Source organism: Nansenia antarctica, assembly GCF_963989245.1.
Source record: "Nansenia antarctica genome assembly, chromosome: 2".
Classification (NCBI taxonomy): domain Eukaryota; kingdom Metazoa; phylum Chordata; class Actinopteri; order Argentiniformes; family Microstomatidae; genus Nansenia; species Nansenia antarctica.
Genome location: NC_137675.1, coordinates 69,591,767 through 69,616,199, shown reverse-complemented (window position 1 = coordinate 69,616,199; position 24,433 = coordinate 69,591,767). Strand labels below are relative to the sequence as shown.

The following is a 24,433-nucleotide window of genomic DNA, read 5'->3' as shown; positions in this document are numbered from 1 at the left end:
GGACAGGGACAGGGACAGAGATAGGTGCTGCTGTCTCCAAGTCCATGCTCCAAGCTCAGTGAACAAACCAGTCTCTGTGTTTTTGTGTTTTGTTTTTGTAACAACTTGTGCTATTGCTGGCTATGTGGACTTGGTGACAGCCAGCAGGTAACTCTTGTTTTATGTCTTGGTATATGTATGGGATTGAACATTAAGTGGAAATTTACCCTGTAATTCAGTGGATATGTTGTTTTCATTAATCATTCGTAGATACAATCACCAAAAAAAATCGCACTTTAAAATGATCTCTGAGTCAAAATATGAACAGTCTCTGAACAGTTCAAATTGCCCATTTGAGTACATTTTGAGTGAACTCCCAAGATTCCCCTCTCCCTCCCACACGAGGTCCTTCCCCTGTTGTACAGCACTGGAGCTAGCATGTGCTGCACTCTGGGAATCACTGACATAGTGGAGCAGGGTCAGAGTGCAAAAACTGTCATCTGATGTATTTTAACCCCATAATGAGTTTTCTAGGAAGTAAACACAGACCACGCGTTTCGATGGCTATGATGCTGCTGCATGCAAAATTATGATAGTTTGAGACGGTGTGCATCGTGGATTGACCAGAAATACACATCAAAATGGATTCAGAGTAAACTTCCCCTTTAAGTCCTTTTTTTTAACCTCCTTTTTTTAAGACCCTTTTGATAGAGATCCCTTATATGTGAATTTGCTGTTACTTGACACTTTACAAGTTGACTGTGCTTGAAGCTGTTATGATTGATAATGTGTGGTTTCTGCATTCTCCTAGCCTCAGCACCAAAGGCCTTGTTCAAGACTGTAACCAACATTCTCTGGCTGTTCAAGTATTGCCTGTCCATAACGTGTTGTATCTCTTTTAGATTATTCCTTGTGATACATATATATTTGTGGTACTCCTATGTGGCGTGCGTTCCATGACCAGTGCCCAGCTGAAGTCTGTTCATAGTGCAGGTATATTGCACCATTTCTCTGCAGTGTGTCCAGGCTCTCTAGTCAAGGAAGGCCAGGGGTAGTAGGCTGTTTCCATCAAAGTGGCTGTAAGAGGGACTGTCATTAAATGGTATACTGCGGATGGCATTGATCTATCAGGTGACATATAGCTTTGAATACCTCCAAACATGGCGACTGCTTTATACTGCGTGTGAGGGTTATTTAGGTGTGAATTCTAATGTCACAATCAAGTGTGACTTGAAATCACATTCCCTCTAAATCTCAACCCACATCTGAATGACTTAGTTTTGCTCTGTTGAGGCACTTCAGTTTGTCACCCTGCAATACAGTGTGGGACATGTTGGGCACTCACCCAATTGGTGCATGATTTGAACTTTGAACCCTGCAAAACCATAACCCATCAAAAACACTATGTAGAGCACCAGGCATCAGATCACACATACCTGGGGAAAGGAAAACAAACTGAAAAGCAAAAAATAAAGTTGAATGTATTATAAAACATAAACCAGTATTGTGGTCGTTGTTAGCTCTAAACCCTTCCCATCCCACCCCTGCCCTCCCTTCCACAGTTCCCGTGGTGCTAGTCACTCCTGAACTCTTCCTCGATTTCTGGGAGGTTCTTCTTCTCTTTCCTCAGAGTCTCCGTCAGGGGTCTGGAGCTGCTGGGGGATTCCAGGTTTTTGGGCTCGTTGGTGTGGTAGCTGCCCTTGTAGCGGTACAAGTAGATGTAGATGCAGTACATACCTCCAAACAGTAACAACACCGCAAGGATAACAACAACTGGAGAAAGAAGGAAACATAGTAAAAGAAAATCAGAAAATCTATTTGTCAGGAAGTGATCACTTTTACTTATGTTGTAATTACTGTGAAAAGATATACTGTATCTGACAAATAATTAAAACATATTAGTTTTAATAACGTCATTGTGACTCAGTTTTCTGTCTGCCAAGAGAACTTCTCCTTTTACGCCAACGACTTCAGTTTAATGACAAGAGACATTATTTTTCATACAGCAACATTGTTATGAAGGGGGGAAAAAGAATCAATCCAACTAAACTAATGAGGTCCATTAACGAGTTGGGGTCAGTACAGGCACAGCAGGAGTCCACACTATTCACAAAGTACACTCTGATGTTCCGCATTACCATAAAGCCTAACCCCTGTTCAGCTGAATGATCTATTAGGCTGAAGAATCTATCAATGATGAATAGTGAGGGAGAAAGCAGCCTCTAAATATAGATGATCTGGTCTCAGGTCTCAGACAGGGATGGAGTACAGACTCTCAGAGCTGAGCTGGGGTCTAATCCTGGGGACCTATCATATTAGGGAATAATAATGTTCTTCTTCTACTCCAGAAGCTGTACTTATTTTTGAGATGAGTTATAACCCCTAACCATCCCCCATCCCTGTCCCTGTCCCCCCTGTCTCGTCCCCCATCCCTGTCCCCACCCCTCCACATCTCTTTTCAATGACCAGGAACAGTGTGACCATAGAGATGATAATATTAATGTATAATAGATCATATGTATATATAAATGACTATATTATTGTGTAATAGAGAGAGTGATAGCGTGTGAGCTGTTCAAAATGAATGGGGTAAGAAGGGATGACTAATGAAATGAGCTTGTTGCACAAAAGGTTTGAGATAATTGCCCATATGTCTGTAATAGGCATGGTAGAGCGCTGCAATAATCCTTATTATGTAGCATTTACATGACATTATGTATGTAGCATTTACATGACATTAAACATGCAGAGCGTCAAGATTTAATTATATTTACTTTTAGTCTATCATACATAATAATAGATTAATAATATAGTAATATTTTACACTAGAGATTTCAGTATGAGGCTTGTGTAAATACGTAAAGCCTGTTCTGGAATCTGATGGCTTCTCTCAGATTTTAAGATTAGAGGATTTAAGGAAAACAGAAACGAGAATTTCAAACTTTTCTAAGGATTAAAAGGTTATATTTTTAGGTAAAGGGCTGGACTTCCTATACCAACTGGCGAACTGTGACAACTGTGACACAGATTTAAAAAACACAAAACATATCTTTATTATTTTTATTATTTTTCACTTAATTTCTATAAAAGATGATTCAACCACATCAAAGGAAGGTATTAAGACTTACCTGTTAACCAAAACAGGCCGAGGTCATCATGGAAATAGAGGTATTCTGAAATGGAAAAAACATACAAATTAGGTAATTAGCAAAATCAGGTAATTAGCAAAATCATGATTCCCTACATCAGGGTGGATTATGGGATATGTAGTCTTACCTATGCCTGTGAACCACGGATCCACCTCCCAAGGGACATAGCCATGGACAGGGCGGAAGGCCCCACAGTTGGACTCTGAGACAAAACCTTGTATAGTAACTGGGGGGTTTGTTTCGTTGGGCCGGAAGAAGGTCTTCAGAGGGGCGTAGATGTTGTACCTCACCCCAGAAAGGCAGCCGATAAAGCCTGGGGCGTTGTGTCTCTGGACCTCATAGTCGATGTCGCCCACCTCTGAGAGGGTTGGAGAGAAACAGAGGATTTACTGTACAGAGTTGCACATCCTCCTTAAACAGTTCCCAAACAAGGACAGTGGAACAACTTAAGCATACACCTCAATGACCAGACCACCAGGTCTCTCTTGAAAAAGAGATTTGATCTCAATGAGACTAAGCTGGATAAATAATTGTTAAATGAAAAGAGATCCCACCACAGACAATATCATAGAGTACTATACATTTCACCATGTACCATTCAGATCTATCATTTTTTAATTTGTTGATTAAATGAAAGCAGAGATTATTCAGCCTGTTGAGCTGAAAGGATTAAGTTTACTCTTACCCATCACCCTCCCCAGGAACATGTGTTTGGGGGAGTCAAACCTGCCATCCTCCCCTACGGTGAACTTCTCCACTATGGGTGCCATGTAATCCACCTGGAGGGAGGAACAGGAAGAAACACAAACACTGAACATTACAACACAACAAAGTGAAAGTGAAATAATTGACACACACATACTGTATACATACTATATCAACACAACAAACAAACCACCCGATGGGCTAGAGTAATTATGAGAGGGAAAGATATACATTTTCCAATTTTCTTTCAGAAGGTGATATGAATAGGTGGAGCCCACCTGTGTTGTTATAGTCCTGTTGTGTCTGGTAATGTTGACAAAGTGGGGATATCCATCTGCTAGGTTCCTGTAGGACAGCTGGTACTTGTGTGTGACCACCCCCAACCTGTACCTCAGGTCTAAAGTACCTGTGAAGAGATGGACAACAAGAAGATCCATCAGCTCATTAGCTTGGGTTTAACTGTGGTTGACTTGACAATGTTGCTGTGTGATTCTATTAGGTTAAAGGGATTAACCCAAAACCATAATCTGACACCAATCCATAGACAACTGAAATGACATTCAGTCATAATCAATGTACTTCAGTCATGATTGATTGAAATCTTGAAGAAGGCAGCTTGCTGCCAAAACGTTGGTCAAATAAAAACTTTGCATTGGAGCAACATTATACACCTCTCCTTCTTTCTTTTAATTTTCACCAGCCAGTCTGCACCTCACCAAACTACAGTGTGTGTGTTTTCTTGTTTTTTTAGGGTTAGGGCTAGGGCTATAGTCATGATGGGTTATGGTTAGGGCTCTAGGGTTCATTGAAAGCAGATACCATCTTTTTTGAGGATGACAGCCATGTAGTCCTGGAGGAAGGAGCTGATGTAGAGAAGGACAGCCGGGGTGTGGAGGGTGCTGAAGCTGAACTCAATGTCATCGCTGGTGTCATTGTAGCCCAGGCTGAAGTTGTGGTAGTGGGGGTCCCACCAGTTCGCCCACCACTCCTCATCGCTTGTGGGCTTTTTTCGAATGTTGTAGCGTAGCCACGATCCTATCTCAAAGTAGGCTCCAATATCTTGGGAAAAAAACACAACAAAGTTAAGCTAAATGCCTATGTGCATTGTTCACTTGTATCAATTCAATTTGTATGTAGTTTCATTCATTGTCATTGCTTTAACAGCAATACAAACATTAAGACCAATCATTGTTGAAGTGCCAACTCCTTATTGCCTTCAACATCAGTCTCAGTTATTTTGGGGCTACGTGAAACACCGAGTAAACATAACTTGTGGACTACAGCTCACCTCTATGGCAATAGAAGCCATCGAAGGCTGTGTTGTTGCAGTCACACGTATAGGCGGCGTAACCCTCTATACACTGACCAGCGTTTCGGCACGGTATGGTGGCGTTCAAACACTGGCCTGTACAGTTACGCCGTATGCCTTGATCTTCATCCACTTTCCCCTCTAGGTCAAAAGGTACACCGTTCATTCGTAACCCACGAAGGCAGCCCAGGAACGGCCTCAGTGTTCGGTTGGCTGCACCTGGTTGTACAGAACATCATTTTCAGTAGTTGTCTTTACACGGTTGGACAGTTTTTCAATCAGAGGAATCTCTATTGAGATCTAGAATACAACAGACGTATTTACTAACATGCAACACACTGGAGATTGTTCCACACACCCCTCTCTCCCCCCACTCCCACATCCCCCAGCCCAAGCAGGTGACGTACCTACGAGGAGCGGGTGGGTGAAGTGCATGGTGACAAATGTCTGGCCAGGGAAGCGTGTCACAGCCCAGGGCTGGTAGTCCACCTTGATACGGGCCACCTTCACATTGAGCTCAGCTTGGACAAAGTGCCACTCATTGTCGTTGAGTGGCACGGGTGAGTGTAACGTCACATTAAGGATGCCGTCCCCAACCATGAATATAAAGAGAAGGGTGCGGGTGGCTGGGAGAGGGAACAGCAAGCACAAGAAAAAAGGAGGGGGAGGGCGATAGATAGTGAACAATAGGTACATAGAAAACAGATAAGAGACCTTATGAACCTTTTTCATTGTAAGACAGAGACAGTATAGCTAACTGTAGAATCAAACCATTTTTAGTGCAGGGTTACACCATGTTGTCTCATGTCTTCTTGCGATCTTGTGTCGTGTCTAGAAGTCATGCTGTTATGTGAGTCACGTCATGTCCCCGTGCTTCACAAGTACAGTAGATCTGTGGAACTTACTGTTGAGCTCCAACCGTATGAAGTTGCGAAGCTGGTCATCGGAGTTCTCCAGGAACACGCCGTGGTCCCGATAGGTCTTGAAGTGGAAGGAGATGTCAATGCTGCCGCCAGGCCTCAGGGTGGGGAAGGTGATGTAGGTGGGCTTGACGAAGGCTATGCCGTTCCAGATGTTTCCTGGGGGGGAGAGGAAGGGGGCGCGTGAGCTGGAACATGGCGTGACGTTTCATTGCACCAGTGTCAGTAAAGAATGATGAATGGTCTTTATTGTCATTGATATAGTACAGGTACCAAACAACGAAATTTGGGAGGGGGGGCTCCCCTGGTGCTAGGAAAAAAAACTAAAAACAAGAAGGGAAAAGAGCTGGTTTACATAAATAAAGGCTATGTACACTATCCACTATACTATACTATACAAATAAAACACTGTGCTGTACTCTATGCTATGCTATACCTATTCTAACATTTCCTATCTCTGAACCTTATGTACCCGAGGGTTGTCATATTGCACATAGTGTTATTGCACATTCATTTAAAGTGTCGCAGTTTGCAGGTTTGAAATGTTCACAGTTGTGTTTCAGTATTGCACTTGATTTCAATCTAGTAGCTGCCATCAAATTGTCTAGATTGTCCAGGGCCTAGAACCTAGGTCTTTGCTGTGTTCAGGGCCTGAATGGCCCTGGGGTAGAAGCTGAGCTTCAGTCTGTTTGTTCTTGCGAACATGGTCCTGAACCGCCTGTCCGAGGGCAGCCGAGCAAAGTGTTCGTACCCAGGGTGGGATGGGTCTCTGGAGATCTTGGAGGCCTTCCTGAGGCAGCGTGTGTTGTACAGCTCTTCCAGAGAGGGGAGGGGGGCGCCGGTGATCTTCTGGGCCGATCTCACGACTCTCTGTAGCGCATTCCTCTCTGCGGCTGTGCAGCTGGAGAACCACACGCAGATGCAGTAGGTGAGGATGCTCTCCACTGCGCAGCGGTAGAAGGTCACAAGCATCTCCTGTCCGATGTGGTCTTTCCTGAGGACTCTCAGGAAGTAGAGCCGCTGTTGTGCCTTCTTGATGATGGCTGCTGTGTTGATCTTCCAGGACAGGTCATCCTGTATGTGCACCCCCAGGAATCGGAGGGTTGAGACTCTCTCCACGCTCCCTCCATCGACGAGCAGGGGCTGGACCTCAGATTTTTTCCTCCTGAAGTCCACAATGATTTCCTGGGTCTTTGACTGGTTCATCAGCAGGTTGTTAACCTTGCACAGCTTGCCCAGCTGCTCCACCTCATCCCTGTACGCGGCCTCGTCCCCCCCCCAAGATGCAGCCCACCACGGTGGTGTCATCTGCAAACTTTACGATGGAGTTGCTGGGGTGGCCGGGGTGAAGTCGTAGGTGTAGAGGTTGTAGAGGATGGGGCTTAGCACGCAGGCCTGGGGGGACCCAGTGCTGAGTCTGAGGGCTGTGGAGGTGTGGGAGCCCACCCGCACCCTCTGGGGGCGGTCAGACAGGAAGTCCTTGATCCATGCACATATAGAGTGTGATAGTCCCAGGTCTAGTAGTTTGGTCACTAGCCTGTCTGGAAGGATGGTGTTGAAGGCAGAGCTGAAGTCCACAAAGAGCAGTCTCGCGTAGCTGTTTCCCCTCTCCAGGTGAGATAGAGTGGAGTGGAGAGTCGTCGCGATGGCGTCCTCTGTGGACCTGTGGGCTCTGTAGGCGAACTGGTATGGATCCAGGTTGGGCGGGAGGCGTGTGACTATGTGGGCCCGGACTAGTTTCTCGAAGCACTTCATGATGATTGGTGTGAGTGCCACCGGGCGGTAGTCGTTTAGGCAGCTCACCGTGCTTTTCTTCGGGACTGGGATGATAGTTGAGGTTTTCAGGCAGGGTGGGATGGTGGCCTGGGACAGGGACTGGTTGAAGATGTTGGTGAAAACCCCGGCCAGCTGGTCGGCGCAGTCCCTCAGCACCCGTCCCAGGACGCCATCCGGCCCTGAGGCTTTCCTGGGGTCCACCGCCTTCAGCACGCGTCTCACTTCATTCTCTGTGAGGGTGAGGCTGCTGAGAGCTGGAGAGAGTGGTGTTTGTGTTGTGGTTACCTCCGTTCGCCCCTCGTCGAACCGGGCGTAGAAGGAGTTCAGCTTTTCCGCCAGCAGGGGGTCGTCCTCCGCGGCTGTGAGCCTGTTGGCTCTGAAGTTTGTCATGTGCTGAACCCCCTGCCACACCCGCCTGGAGTCGTTGCTCAGGAAGCATTCCTCAATCTTCTCTCTGTGGTCTGCCTTGGCCTCCCGGATGCCACGCTTTAGGTTAGCCCTGGTGGTGCTGTACAGCAGTGTGTCCTTCGCTGAGAAGGCGTTGTCCCTCTCCTTGAGCAGTTTTTGGACCTTCCCAGTCATCCATGGCTTCGTGTTGGGGTAGACCCGGACCCGTTTGTCCACGGTGGCTGAGTTGGTGCAGTTCACTATGTGGTTCAGAACCGACGACGTGAACTGTTCCAGGTCCTCATGCTCACGCAAGAATGAATGAATGAATGAATGAATGAATGAATGAATGAATGAATGAATGGTCTTTATTGTCATTGCTATAGTACAGGTACCAAACAACGAAATTTGGGAGGGGTGGCTCCCCTGGTGCTAGGAAAGAAAAAAAAAAGAAAAAAAAAAGAAGGGAAAGGAGCTGGTTTACATAAATAAAGGCTATGTACACTATCCACTATACTATACTGTACAGATAAAACGACTAGGGTTGTCATATTGCACATAGTGTTATTGCACATTCATTTAAAGTGTCGCAGTTTGCAGGCTTGAAATGTACACATTTGTGCCTCTGCACTACACCTGATTTTTCAATCCAGCAGCTGCCATCAATCCGTCCAGACTGTCCAGGGCCCAGAACCTAGGCCTTTGCTGTGTTCAGGGCCTGGATGGCCCTGGGGTAGAAGCTGAGCTTCAGTCTGTTTGTCCTTGCGGCCATGGTCCTGTACCGCCTTTTCGAGGGCAGCCGGGCAAAGTGTTCGTACCCAGGGTGGGATGGGTCTCTGGAGATCTTGGAGGCCTTCCTGAGGCAGCGTGTGTTGTACAGCTCTTCCAGAGAGGGGAGGGGGGCGCCGGTGATCTTCTGGGCTGTTCTCACGACTCTCTGTAGCGCATTTCTGTCTGCGGCTGTGCAGCTGGAGAACCAGTTGCAGATGCAGTAGGTGAGGATGTTCTCCACTGCGCAGCGGTAGAAGGCCACCAGTATCTCCTGCTTGTTGTGTTCCTTCCTGAGGACTCTCAGGAAGTAGAGCCGCTGTTGTGCCTTCTTGATGATGGCTGCTGTGTTGTTCTTCCAGGACAGGTCATCCTGTATGTGCACCCCCAGGAATCGGAGGGTTGAGACTCTCTCCACGCTCTCTCCATCGATGAGCAGGGGCTGGACCTCAGATTTTTTCCTCCTGAAGTCCACAACGATTTCCTGGGTCTTTGACTGGTTCAGCAGCAGGTTGTTAACCTTGCACACCTTGCTCAGCTGCTCTACCTCATCCCTGTACGCCGCCTCGTCCCCCCCCGAGATGCAGCCCACCACGGTGGTGTCGTCTGCAAACTTTACGATGGAGTTGCTGGGGTGGACGGGGGTGAAGTCGTAGGTGTAGAGGTTGTAGAGGATGGGGCTTAGCACGCAGCCCTGGGGGGACCCAGTGCTGAGTCTAAGGGCTGTGGAGGTGTGGGAGCCCACCCGCACCCTCTGGGGGCGGTCGGACAGGAAGTCCTTGATCCATGCACATATAGAGTGTGATAGTCCCAGGTCTAGTAGTTTGGTCACTAGCCTGTCTGGAAGGATGGTGTTGAAGGCAGAGCTGAAGTCCACAAAGAGCAGTCTCGCGTAGCTGTTTCCCCTCTCCAGGTGGGATAGAGTGGAGTGGAGAGTCGTCGCGATGGCGTCCTCTGTGGACCTGTGGGCTCTGTAGGCGAACTGGTATGGATCCAGGTTGGGCGGGAGGCGTGTGACTATGTGGGCCCGGACTAGTTTCTCGAAGCACTTCATGATGATTGGTGTGAGTGCCACCGGGCGGTAGTCGTTTAGGCAGCTCACCGTGCTTTTCTTCGGGACTGGGATGATAGAAGAGACCCATCTAGGTGGTTCTAGAACTCACCGTCGCCGTGGCAACGTAGGGGTCCGACGCTGAAATGGGCTTCTGACCCGGTCCTGTTAGTGTCGCCCACCACAACCCTCCTCACAGGCAGGTGGTCCTTGAATGTCAGTAAGCCCTTGTCTGTGTACCTGTGCACAAGGTCAAAGTATATACTGTAAGTATTATGTATATGTACTGTATATGTATATACATATCCTTATGGTAACAAACAAAGCGTTTTAAATCATCCCTCCCTCTCTCTCCGTTCTCTCACCATTGACGGTAATCGGCGTCACAGTTACACATGAACCTGGCGTCAGTGCACGTCTGGTTGGAGGCGCAGCCACACTTATGGCTGGCAGGGAACGACCCGCCCCAGTACTCATGACTCTCATTATTGCGACCAATCCAGAAACTGAACGGCCTACCATCTGAATGAGGTGTGAAGAGAGCAAAGGAATACATACTTGTATGATAATTCGGTGTTATTGAAACGGATCTGAGTTAAGATAAACCGCAGACTCTGATGCTTCCAATCCCTGCCATTGCCTGAAGGAACAGACCAATTACCACTCACAGGGTGTGTTGAGAAGGCGGGACTTGTAGCAGGAGTAGTCGATCAACTGCTCACAGTAGTTGGAGGTGTTGGCCAATGCTGTGACCTCGTCCCAGGAGGCGTTCCAGTAGTTGACAAACCCGATATAAGGCCGGTCCACTGTACTACCTGACACCTTGGTGCCATCAACACGGTCATTCTTTATCACCGTCCAGGCCTTCTTAGCTGAGACAATAGACAAGAGAGGAATTACTCAGTTATTGTACAGTCAAAATCTAGAATGTGTGTGTGTGTGTGTGTGTGTGTGTGAGTGTGTATGTGTGTGTGTATGTGTGTGTGTGTGTGTGTGTGTGTGTGTGTGTGTGTGTGTGTGGTGTGTGTGTGTACGTGCGTGTGTGTTGTGTTACAGAAAGAGAGAGAGAGAGAGCCATGCTGTGACCAGATAGTATCTGATGTTTTGCAGACAGCTCTAACAAACCCTGACTAATCCCACATGGAGACCCATGCATAGGTCTGGGTAATGCAATTGGATTGGGCTGGAAGAGGAACCTTTGCCCCTAAACCAATTACATTTCTGGCCCCAAATGTGTTTACTACTGTCCTCTTCGGGCCCGAAGACAAACATTCACCACAACAAGAAGAGTTCAATCTAATAACAAGACATCTGTCTCAACATATTTTATTATAGCCCATGTCTGCTTTTGCAATGGAAGAGTCAAATGGTGATCTTGAACTGTGATATAGATGCCAGTAGAGTGAAATAAGAACAGAATATTAGATTAGAAAAGTGAGAGTGGTTCCTCACCTTCCATCTTGCAGTACACCGTGAATGGTTTCAAGGGTCCGCTCAGGTCAGGGTCAATGATGTAATCGCCTGTCCAGTATTTGCCAGTGAGTCTGTAGGCTTCACATGACTCCTTATAGACAGCTGTTGGTGAGGTGGGAGGTCTTTAACAAACATTCTCACAAGAGCACGGGTTAGAAAATGTTCAGTGGTATACAACATCATAGTAGCTATACTGCATTGCACCCAACAGTGGCAAAATCAGCCATTACACTGGTGAGGTTCAGCTTACATACTGCAACCATACAGTATATGCATTCAATAATAGGTTACATCGCTTAGGTAACACTTACAGTTATGGCACACCTCTCCTTTGTAGCCTGTATTTTCACACAGGCATATAAAGTCATCCCAAGACTGGATACATCTGCCCTCATGTTCACATGGGTTTGGAGTACATCTAGGGACAACACCAAATGTTTATGAACAAAAGTGCAAGACAACTAAACAATAAGATAATCTGTTGGTTGGTTTGAATGAGATAAATAAAGATGGAAAGAGCAAGGCAGACAGATGGAAAAGTGAGAGAGAGCCAGACACAGGTCACTCCATATAGTCAGTGCTCTCTCCTGTGTGTGTGTGTGTGTGTGTGTGTGTGTGTGTGTGTGTGTGTGTGTGTGTGTGTGTGCGCGTGTGTGTGTGTGTGTGTGTGTGTGTGTGTGTGTGTGTGTGAGAGTGAGATAGAGACAGAGACAGAGACAGAGACAGACATAGAGAGAGATCAATTTCGAGTCGGTTTTCTCCCAGGCTAAGGCACACAAGCTACCAAACCTCTCTCTCTCTCTCTCTCTCTCTCTCTCTCTCTCTCTCTCTCTCTCTCTCTCTCTCTCTCTCTCTCTCTGTGTCAGGGTCCACTGGCAAGTTTTATGGGGTGATATATGACGCTTTTCCATTGACCAGACCGGTACGGCTCAGCACGGCACGCATTTGAAAAGTTCGGTATGGTACGGGTAGGATACGTTCTCCATTATACACAACAGACCAGGAACGAGCGGTGACAGTAGGAGGAGTTAAGTGTCATAAGAGCACTTCACTTTAATAAGTGCCGGTATACAGCTCAACGGGGGGAAATGCGATAAGAATTATGTCAAAATGCAGCACTATCATGCACAGATCAGCCTTAAAGAACCTTGGTGTCATCTTTGACTCCGAGCTTAACCTTGACCGACAAGTGAGCTCCGTCGTGAAGGCATGCCTATACCAACTACGCATCATAGCCAAGATCAAGTCCTTCCTCACCCCCAGCGACCTGAGGAGGGTCGTCCTCATGCTAATATCATCTAGGCTTGACTACTGCAACTCACTATATGCGGGACTTCCTGATAAGACCATCTACCGCCTGCAGCTAGTCCAAAATGCCGCTGCCAGGCTGGTGTCAGGCACCAAAATGAGGGACCACATCTCCCCTGTCCTCATCTCCCTTCACTGGCTCCCAGTGAAGAAGAGAGTGAAGTTCAAAATCTGCACCTTTGTTTTTAAAGCTCTCAACAGTCTCGCCCCACCTTACATCAAGGACCTCCTGGACCAGTCTACCTCCTCAAGGCCCAGACCCAGGCTCAGGTCCGACGCCCAACTCAGCCTGAGGGTCCCACGTACAAACCTCAAGAGGAAGGGTGACCGTGCCTTTGCAGTGATAGCACCGACCCTGTGGAACGCGCTCCCTTCTGCCATCAAGTTTGCCCCCACTCTGGACTCCTTTAGAGCCAAGTTAAAAACCCACCTCTTCCAAAATGACATTCCCTAAATCTACTCCCTATTTGTTGTGAATTGTATGCCTGAGTTGTACGTTTAAGTCGTCTGTGTCTGATTGCTCTCTGTGTTCCTTGTCTTTGTCTTTATCTGTTCCTTTACCCGGGCTGCGCCCCGGGCCGATGTAAAAGTTGGATGGGGGGCGCATTATAAATGAAATTAACATAACATAACATAACAAAACATGTAACGTTAGATATATAACGTTAGACAGGGAGCGATGTATTTCTACGGAAAGGCTGTGCTTGACGCTCCCATTGGACTGACGGCGGGGCTCATACAATCTCTGGGTTCAAATATATTTATTTATACAGCATATGGATGGAAACTTTTTTTTTTCAGAATAAAAGTCAGAAACTTTTTTTTCAGAATAAAAGTCTGAAACTTTTTTTCAGAATAAAAGTCTGAAACTTTAGTTTTTCAGAATAAAAGTCTGAAACTTTAGTTTTTCAGAATCAAAGTCTCAACTTTTTTTTCAGAATCAAAGTCTGAAACATTTTTTTCAGAATAAAAGTCTGAGCGGTGACAGTAGGATTCAGATTCAGATTCAGATAACGTTTATTGCCATTATGCTTGACACATAGAATTTGCTTTAGCGTTACAGTAGGTGCGTTTATGCTTTGGAGGAGTTAAGTGTCATAAGAGCACTTCACTTTAAGTGTGAAATCTGTTGTGGTATTTAAAAATGGCGGTTAGCGATGAAGTCTATGAACATGGGATGACGATGTTGACGATTTCCATTGACCAATCAACGGTCTGCAGCATCACACATCACACACAGCCTGGCACGAAAGTACCGAAAGTACCCCTCTCGAACTGGAACTAAAAACGGCACGGGTACTATGGCAGGGTATGGCTCGGTTGGCAGTGGAGAAAGCAAAACAAACCGGGATCACGCGGCCCGGCACGGTACGGCACGGTACGGCACGGTAGTGGAAAAGCGCCATTAGGGGCTTTGGCCTACTTTGACTGGGGTGGTGGATTCTTCAGCCCCTCAGCCCTAAGCACCACCTGATCCCTGACTATGAAAGCTTTCACATAATTTACACATCTGTGCCCCAAGATTGAATCTCAATGAGTCTCTAAAACATGGTAGGTCTGGACTGGGAACCATTCAGGACTGGGAACCATTCAGTTCGGATGTCCTGACCTGTGATCATGAGTTAACATTGAGTTGCTGATACCATCATGAAACATATGGTTATTATCATATTTTTGATCAAATAGATGAATAAGAACTGATGTAACCATGTATGTACTAAGTATCATGTGAAAACAAATGGGGAAAAAGACATGTTGGTACAAGAAAGAACATACGTGTTGTGTCATACATAAAAATACATATGGGAATATGACCTGGAGGCTACAATAACTCTCAGTGTCTGCCCTTGGATACACATCAAGCTGAGCATAAACCATATATGAGAGAGATATGAGAGGTTTATAGCCAGGCCCAGCACCATCAGGAGGCTGGATGGTACATGTGATGGTCATAAACGTCTGCACTCCATTACTGATAGTACAGGGCTGAGGGCATTTCCCATTTACCATTTACCTAGGCTCTCTGTTACAAATACTCTCTTTCTTCCTCCTACTCTCAAACCCCTGCCCTGTATCTACAGTACCTGCCTGTGATGCCATAGGTGTGGTATTAACCCCATTCCCTGCTCTGCCCTGTACCTATTTGTCTGTCATGCCAGAGGTGTGGTGCCAACCCACTGCTCTGCCCTGTACCTACCTGTCTGTCATGCCAGTGGTGTGGTGCCAGCCCACTGCTCTGCCCTGTACCTACCTGTCTGTGATGCCACAGGTGCCCAGCAGCAGCTCAGCGTATCGCCCCCAGCGTCGCTGCAGTATGATGTCGATGTCCAGCTGCTCGTTGTCGATATAGATCTGCTGCATGCATCCATGGAAGTGGTTCAGCTTGGTCTCGCACTTCCTGATGGTGTTGTTGGTCTTTGGACACCCTGAGGACCCATACAGAGAACCCCAAGTGAAAGGCTGTTCCTGTGCTTGCTATACTGATGTTGAGAAACTGAAACCTCTAGATACACAGGGCTTGATTTACTAAGCGTTTTGCACCTGTTTTTTCAAGACAAGATAAAACACAAAAAATAAACTTCCATTGCACCAAACGCTTAGTGAATTAGGCCCACTGTGCTGTGGTATCATGCACGAAAGCAGGTCTGATCAACAGCTCACCTCCAAAGAAGTAGCGGTCCCCTGTGCGTACTGTGAAGGGGTTGGTGATCTTCAATGGAGAGCCTTCATCGTCATCGATGGTTAAGGTAAGCAGATTGTCTCTAGCTGCCAGGTCCACCGTGTGCCAGTAACCATCATTCAAACGGTAGCCTGGGAAAGGGGGACATCAGCAATCACAAAAAGCAGCTCAACTACAGTAGAGATTACATCTCATAGAACCGTATACTGTATGTATATATGACCCTCACTGGGAAGTTAATACACGTAAAGGCCAGTTCAGACCAAATATCCACGACGAGACCGTTTTAGAACGTCGCAGAGAAAAACTCGGCAATCACACTTGCAACCGACGTTCTAAAACTGGGCAGTTCAGACCTAAGATTAAAGATTAAAGATAATTCAGACCGCTGCAACTAGAAGATGGACGTTCTAAAACAGTCTCGTCTCGTCGCGGATCTGAACTGGCCTTAAGGGCACGGATGAGTGGATTTGTGTACACATGTTTTTGCCCACCTGCTGCGAACTGGAGCTTCTTCTTGCCAGGCTGTGTGAGTGTGACGTTGACCTGTCCCTCACTCAGACCCAGCTCCAGAGCTCCCAGGTCATCTGCGAAGCGCGTGAACATCAGTAGGCCTGTGTAGTCCCACGAACGGAACTTAAACTTGACAAACATACGGGGCTTCCTGAAGAAACCAGGCACCTGCAGGTAGTTGTTGAGCCCAGCGAAGGTCATCGGCTTCAGCAGGATGTCACGGCAATGGAAATACATTTTTTTCTGAGGAACAGAAAGTTTTAGGGAAAAATCATTTCACAATAAAAGTCTGAAGGCTAATTGCACTAGGCCCTCACTATGGAGTTACAGCGAAGGTTGTGGATCAAAGGTAGATCATGTCATGGTAAGTTACAGTCATGTGATAATGAGTGGAATATGACGGAGGTGTCTGATGAGAAACTCTACCTGCCGAGGGATGCGTATCTCAGGGTCCTCCTGTTGGGTCATCTTGATGACGTTGATACCGTTGATGAAGACGTTCTCTAGACAGCCCCGGAAGTTAGGCTTGTCTGGGAGGTGGGGCATGTTTGGCTCGATGACTCCGCCCACATATAACTGAAGGAGCATAGAGAAGAAGAAATATCACATTACATTAGGTGAATGTAAACTTATACAAGTGAGGCAGTGTACTATCCCTACTATACTAGTGGTCACAAGTCTCTCCTAACTCACTACCTCAACAGGTCAAGACACAAAATGGCATCCGAGTCCTGACCTACCTGAGTGTCCAGGTCCATGTAGGTGAACTCTCCATTGCAGATGGCCGTCTCTGTCTGACTGTCCACGGTGAAGTTGACCTGACGACCGATTCGTTTGATGGTGACGTAGTGCCAGTGCTGGTCATCCAGGATGTTGCCAACAGTCATTGTGGTCCGACCATCCACCTGATTAACTGTACTGCTTCCTGTGAAAATGAAACACAAATATAGCAAATGAGAACCTAGCCAATACCCTGAAAATGGGGAAACTAATCTGTCTAAATCAATGCTCTATAAAACAAACGTCAAGAAAATCTAGTCATTTATCTCACCAACAGTTCTAAAGTCTCCTCCCAGATACAGAGACCTAATGTGTTTGTTTTTGTGATTTGGACAAGCCATCCTCTCATCGTGTCTCAGAGATGAAAGAAAGGAATTTATTTTCCAAGCTCAACCTAATAAGCTTTCTCTCAGCCTATCTGTTTGTTTTCCCATGCAAAACACCACATTAGCTATATTTACATTATTACAAAGGACCAGCTGTACACCAGCTGGCTCTTAAGTCACTCTTCCATTAAGCACAGCCATACCTAGGCTGAGGTGGAGGTAGAGGCGTCCTTTCTTCAACTCCAGAGTGAAAATGTCCCCCTGCACACCCTCACTGTGCAGCAGCAGCCCATCCTGCTCAAGGGTCTTAAAGTTCAGGGCAAAGTGGTCCTGAAGAGTACGGAACCTCTTATCTGGGAACATGTAGGCCACAGAGTCATCGCCGTTGACTTGCATGACGTAGGAGTCTGAAAGACAGGGAGGCAAAGGTTCGAGGTCAGGAGTTCATTGGGTCATGTGTCATCATGTGTCATGTGTCATCCTCTCTTAATGAGAACATGTTTGTGGTGTTGATTGAGCCACATTGAGAGGGCTCAAGGCTGGTCTTGAATAGTGTTGAGTGATAGGATATAATGCTAGAGTAGTGCATTCAACTGAATGTTGAATCATCAGATGTAGGTCACTTATAGAGGTGTGAAGTGAGTGTAAAGCTGAGTATAACTCAATATTGCATGAGCAGACATTCGTACCTTATAGAGTTGTAAAGTGAGTGTAGTGCTGAGTGATGATAAGTGACGATAAACGTTTGGTGGAATACAGTGTTGGCTGCTAGGGATGAGTGTTCAACAGGAGCATTAAGCAAAGATGAGTGTCACACGGTAAGTGAAGATACAGTCACCGAGTGACTACAAGGAGCCTCGTCTCTACCGTATGCGCAGCCAAACACCTCCATCCTGACACCGATCTTCCCTCCGTTCTCAGTGTTCCATCCCAGGGGCAGGAGACGGATGTGTTTAGCCGTGAAGGCATAGTGGAAGACATTCCTCTTCACCTGGTGGTAGTTCCAGTTCCCTGGCATTGTCTGTGTGGAGCGGAGAGCATAGTAACACAGTCAATAAAGCAGTTGTTCGCCTCACTGACTTCCTGCAGATAAAGAGATGAAAACACATTAGCCTTGTCAGCGCTGAGGGATAATGTGTTAATGCTCTCTCTATTGTTTTGCCACTCCGTGATGATAATAGGCAATAGTCATGGGGACACAGCTTACTAGTCACATACAAATGACCGACGATTACTAAATCAAATCCCTTTAATTGACATAACGCTCTGCCTGATCCCAGCCTTAACCCCTCCAGCTTCTGCTCCTACACTTGTCTCCCCTCTCCCCCCCCCCCGTACCGAGTTGCCTCCTTTCATGACGTAGGGCGTCCAGGAGTCGGGCCGGTCTCCATAGAGCAGGGTGTACTTGGTGACCCAGTCATAGGAGTTGAAAGTGCCCTGGGTGGCGATGGCCACAATACGATACTTCCGCTGAAGGTCGATCTGGAGCCAGGGCTGCCTGTCCCTGGGGGAGGGGGACCAACCGCTACTTCCTGTGGAACACACACACACACACACACACTCTCTCAGATACTGTATAATAAAATGGAATACATGTACAATATACAGTTGAAAAGAGGTTACGGAAAAACATTCTTACCATACAATTTGGCAAAGTTGGCAGAGTATAGAAAGTTATATCTGGAAGACGCCAGGAAGGAGGATGCGTACAGCTGAGACACCAAAGGATCCACACATTCTCCTGGAAGAAACAACCAGGGAGAGAGTGAGAGGGAGAGAGAGGGAATTAAGTTAAATATGGGGATTACAATGACTCAGAATACAAGATTTTAAAAAAAATCTGTATCTCTCAAGTATGATAACATTAAGAATTTCAGTGGACCAAAAACCTGGATGCAGCATGGTTACTGAGGCAGCTCTCTACATACTGATAAGGTCAAATTATTAATTGAATGGATTTCACTTAATTAGATTGAATTCTCTGTTGGTCACAAACAAGGAATATTCAGACTGATAAATCCAATAAAATTCAGACATGTCGAAAATAAAACCAGGCTCATAAAGCCTGTCTCTGGTAGTTATGGCTAGAATTCAAACCATTTTCCATCCTCCGTTCTGCATGGTGCAGTGTCTGTTACGCTATAAGACACTCCCTTATAAGGAGGGGGCACTCTGCTTCTGAATCTAAGCATCAGTCCTGAGGTCTCCTCCCAGATACAGAGATCTAATCTTTATTGCTGGTGTAATGGACTCAGGCATTAGACAAGTATTCTGACTGTGTTTCAGAGATTAATCATTGTCATTGCCAAGCCGACAACCATAGCATGTTCCCCTCCCATATAGCAAAAATAAATGTATCTAATTATATTAGAAGTGAACAGCGTTTGAAAATACTCAGAATACAAAATTGGTGATACTTTGCCAAACTCTGAACCAACCTGTATGTGCCTGTGTGGGAATAGTGTGTGTGTGTGTGTGTGTGTGTGTGTGTGTGTGTGTGTGTGTGTGTGTGTGTGTGTGTGTGTGTGTGTGTGTGTGTGTGTGCGTGCGTGCGTGCGAGTATATGAGTCTGTTTGTGTGTAGGAAATCAGAATGTATGCAGTTAATGAGCGCCCAGAATGGCCTCTGATTGAAAGACCCCAGCTCTGTCAGGGTGATAGCTGGTGCTATTCTGCGTATGCTGAGTGGACAGATAGGAGGAGGAGAATAAATCAGAACCGTTCCCACATCTCCCCATCACCCGTTTGCTCGGCCCACTCATCCTCCACCTCCATAAATACCCTCTGCAATTAGGAATCACTATAATTCCGCCTAATCTTGTCACCAACCAAGATAAACCCACTATGTCCTGGCCTCTGCGCTAGAAAACACATATGTATCTTTTCATATGCCATACCATATCTGTTACTCTCCCTAAAAGCTCAGAATAGAATAGATAGGTAGAAAAGTAGGCATAGAGAGGCACAGATGGACAACTGGACCAAAATACAGACAGACACATACAACTGAAAGAAAGAAAACAAAAAACGATGACACCATATAAACATATCCAGAAAGGCTAGCACAACACTCCACCCCCACCATCCGTGGCCCAGGAGTAATCCTCTTTGTAAGATGTGGTTGTTTGTTCCAAAACCAGGAGGTTCAACATGGTAGTTTCTATTCTTACAGCCACTGAGGTCAAACACATGCAGGAGGGAGACAGGGAGCAGGCTAAAACAGGGAGACGTTAACAGAATTAGTATTCAGGTTGCAGAAGGAGGGAGGTGAGTGAGGGTGAAGTCTCATCTTTGAAAATTTCTCTTTTGACGAGGGGAAAAAAATAATTGGCCATCAGAGCAGAATTCACACAGACAAAATGCTGAAAAGAAAACCTTGGCTGAAATATTTGAGTGTCTTTAGCAGCCCTAGAGAATACGTGAGAGATAACATCACTGAACTTGCCTGACAGAGGCCCTGGACTCACTCTTGACATAAACACCCTCCATTTCTGTCTCGCCAGAAAGCTCAATTTGTCATAGGACCATGATAGCTGCCATCTCTCCACTCAAGGACAAGTACACTAAGGTAAAAAAAAAAACTGCTGAGCCAGAGGAATGCAGTCTTTGACCTTGAGTGTCTGTCTCAGTCTGGGTCCCTGATATCCACTGCTCCTTACTCAGTTCAGTACCTATTTCTGTCCTTTAGTGAACTACAATGTTGTGCTGAATTGATTCTGAAGAGAATACCCAGCCCAACAACATCCACAGCATTCTAGAAGTTCATTTCTAGCTATGGTACATTGATTTATTTTAATTTCCCTGGTGAGCAATGTTGAGAGTTGTGGAGGGTGGTGCATTAAGGCTTTAAACACACAGTGCTCTAGGAGCTACAGAATATTGCAGGTTAAGCAAGGCCACTCAGCACACCCAGCATCTCCTACCATCAGCACTGTGCAAGATTGCTTTTCTCTCCTCTCCCCACATCCTCTCTCTCACTCTCTACTCTCCCTTCTACTTAACCCCTCCCTCTGTGTCTCTCTCTCCCTCTCTTCACATCTCCTCTCCCTTCATCGCTCCGACTTAATAACCCTCCTATCTCTCTCTCTCTTTCTCTCTCTGTCTCTTCCTCCTCACAGCGATGTGAGAGGAGGCTCCTTACCTTACACCTTACACCTATCTTCCTCTCATGCTACCTCTTCTTTTGTAACTGCGTTGTCATGTCGCAGTTACAAAATATGTACCCGTAGCCTTTCCAGAACATTCCAGTCCCCTCTTTTCTCTCACAATGAGTCTCTCTCTCTCTCTCTCTCTCTCTCTCTCTCTCTCTCTCTCTCTCTCTCTCTCTCTCTCTCTCTCTCTCTCTCTCTCTCTCTCTCCCCCCCCCCCCCCCCACTCTCTGCATCACTCCAGTCCACTTCCATCTATCATTAAGGGTGTGGGTAGGGGGAATGGCCTGGCTGTAAGTGTGAGGAGCTCCCAGTCTGGTAAATGCTGACGCATCAGGCTGGGGCTGTCTGGGCTGACTCATCACTTACTGGTGGTACATACATATGGAGAGCTCCTCTGAGCGTACCGCTCAGCGGCGTATATGATGGATCACATCTTCCATAGGTAGATATATTCGTAATATATGAATATGAGTCCTTATATAAAGTGACTACACACTTGGTATGGGGAGCACAGAAGGTGAATTTAGGAAGGCAGGTTGTGGCATGTTCAGGGGACAGGGTTTGAATTATTCAGAGCTTAACTTGGGCTGCACAGTGGGGAGTGCCTGCCATGAGGCAAGGAGGGAAACCAACAAACATCATTATGAGACCAAATCAAAGCCAAAAATCCATCTCAGATGCAGGTTCATCCCTCAGCATTCAGTCTAAGAAAAAGTTTCACAATGAGGCAATTCACCCCTCCCTGAATATGAATTTTCCACACACATCCCAACCAGTGTCTCTGACGCCTGGATCTGCACACACACACACACACACACACACATACACACACACACATGCACAGTCCTGTGTACTATCACGCACATACACACGCATGCAAACACATACACACACAAACGCGCGCACACACACACACACACACACACACACACACACTCACACTCACACTCACACTCACACTCACACTCACACTCACAGAAAAGTGCCCAAGCTGCAGCGTGGGTTAGCCCCACCCCAGATCAGTGTGTCCCAGGATCTGAGTGTCCATTTTAATATGGCACAGCTCCACTGAGCACACCATTCACAGATTTACAGCAGGCCTGTCTGAATCACTGCCCGAGTCGTGGGCACCTCCTCATATCCCTTTCCTCAACAGAGTGTATGCTACTAGTAACACAGTTGGAACACAAGAACAACATTTTGACTATAATTGGCATAACACATTGGACACCATAACACTATTCAGATCCTCAATACAGAGCGCAAGCGACACCACAACAACACAAGACAGTCTACAGACTTTACACCATAAGCTTCAAACACAGTATTCTAACCAGAATATCAAAACCACATGTCACAGACTCACAGGTCTCCTTATGATGATACAACGAAATGTCCTAGAAACACAATTCTCACCATAATCTGACTAGCTCAGGGTAGTCTGTCTGCCTTGGTGATCCTCTTACAGTAGCACCAAGCATAATCACTCAAATGAGGATAAACAATGAACTACCTGTTTTGTACATGCACTGTGTGCAGTCATATGATAGCTATGTTTAGCATACACCAAACCTCTTCCATTCAGAATGTATCAGGTGCCCAAAATCTTAGGTCATCATGACATTATCATTGTATGCAACACGAATTGATATGCAGAAATATAGCATTTTAGACTATTGGAGACTGTTGGAGTTGACCACCAAGTTGATTTCCATGTAGGCTACCTCAAATCCATCTCCCCGTGAAAAGGGGCAGGTAAAGCCCACTATACAACGAAATCCACAACGAATACATACAGTACGCTTATTATGAAAAACGGTATGCTTGATCATGGAATTGCTATTGCATTTTTGCTCCGTCATGCGAGTTTCCAAGGTGAGGGGCATGTGGGGCTTGCGGACAGGTGATGAGCACATACTCTCTCTGCAGAAGTACTGCAGTGGGGTGGTCCCGCACGCGCCAAGCAGGTTAGGACACGCGGCTCTCTTCACTCAATTGCTGCTTTTTAAAGATAATAAACCGCATTTTCAACACAACCAATGTTATGCCATTAACAACATGACACACGCCATGGGGTATTTCATGTTGTTAATGGCACAAAGATGATTAGTAATCGAGGGCGCGAGATGAACCGTTCGCTGCAGAAACTTACGTGCTGGCGCGAGAAAGCACTGCAATGCAGAAAGCCCCGTGTGAGGATTTCATTTCATAGCGCCTTCCGCAGGACTGATGTTATGCCAACAGACTTTTCAAGTGATTAAACCAGATACTATTATGTAAAGGGTGCGATTGTGTAAATTGTGAGAGATGTCGCAAAAGCTCAAACATTATTTTCTGAAGGTTATGTCTGGTTTAATTCAGATTTGCTGCCCTTCAAAGAGCTGCAGCTATTTTTTTTGCCGTCCAGGGTTTTTATCCACTTCTTTCTTGATTCACGTTTAAGCCTGTGCAATTAACCCCTTCATATTTTCATTTTATATACAATATTATCTACATTGGCTAGTATAAATAATCTGACAGCAATGCTCTACAAATGACAAGACAGAATAATAATTAGTGTTTCACAGGACTTACGTGCTGAACATTGTTGAAAACCCAAAAATAAAAGGCATATGCTCAGAATTTTGCAAATCATCCTTTACAGAGGACGCGCGTCTCCGCATAGACTATATTAATTATATCGTAGATTGTTTTATCTCCTCTCCACCGGGCACGGCAGCATCCCTTCACCCCCCTTCTCCCAACTTTAACTCGCGCAGCTCCAACTCCTCTTCCCGGGATCTCGGGCAGCCTCTGCCGGGGCGGGAACGCGCATCAGTTACTGGTGCTGATGCTGCGCTTCGCCGTGAGCGCGCGCTCCTTTATTTTCTGTATATTCTTTTTAATTACGGTTACATGAAAGCATCTCGTTTCCAAGTCATCATTCTCAAAATGGTGTGGATGTGTGTGACTGGCACAGCGTGTTTGGACAGTGTGACTTCACCGGCTCTACCAGAATTCCGTAGTTTTTTGTCCGCTAGGATAGTATTCCTGTAGAACGAGTGTATAGTTGTTTAAGTTTTTTTTTTTTTTTTTAAGACAACTGTTCCCCAATTGGTCAGTGACAGCCTAATTGTCCAGATTCTATGCGATTTGCAGCATCGCAGTAGAAGTATTCCT

At 46.1% G+C, this 24,433-nt stretch overlaps 1 protein-coding gene across 1 annotated transcript; it reads right to left on the bottom strand.

The window, feature by feature from the left end:
* Positions 1 to 1,552: 1,552 nt before the first annotated feature.
* Positions 1,553 to 23,909, bottom strand: cntnap1 (contactin associated protein 1; the record flags this gene model as incomplete). Its single annotated transcript, XM_080522378.1, has 24 exons — positions 1,553 to 1,752; positions 3,108 to 3,152; positions 3,256 to 3,486; positions 3,814 to 3,907; positions 4,112 to 4,239; positions 4,653 to 4,892; positions 5,122 to 5,361; positions 5,550 to 5,768; positions 6,048 to 6,221; positions 10,157 to 10,284; positions 10,410 to 10,566; positions 10,713 to 10,916; positions 11,497 to 11,619; positions 11,829 to 11,935; positions 15,077 to 15,251; positions 15,487 to 15,636; positions 16,000 to 16,261; positions 16,445 to 16,594; positions 16,759 to 16,943; positions 17,328 to 17,531; positions 17,992 to 18,145; positions 18,463 to 18,656; positions 18,764 to 18,865; positions 23,849 to 23,909. 24 exons carry the CDS (start codon positions 23,907 to 23,909, stop codon positions 1,553 to 1,555), a joined length of 3,927 nt encoding a protein of 1,308 aa, XP_080378504.1.
* Positions 23,910 to 24,433: the final 524 nt, after the last annotated feature.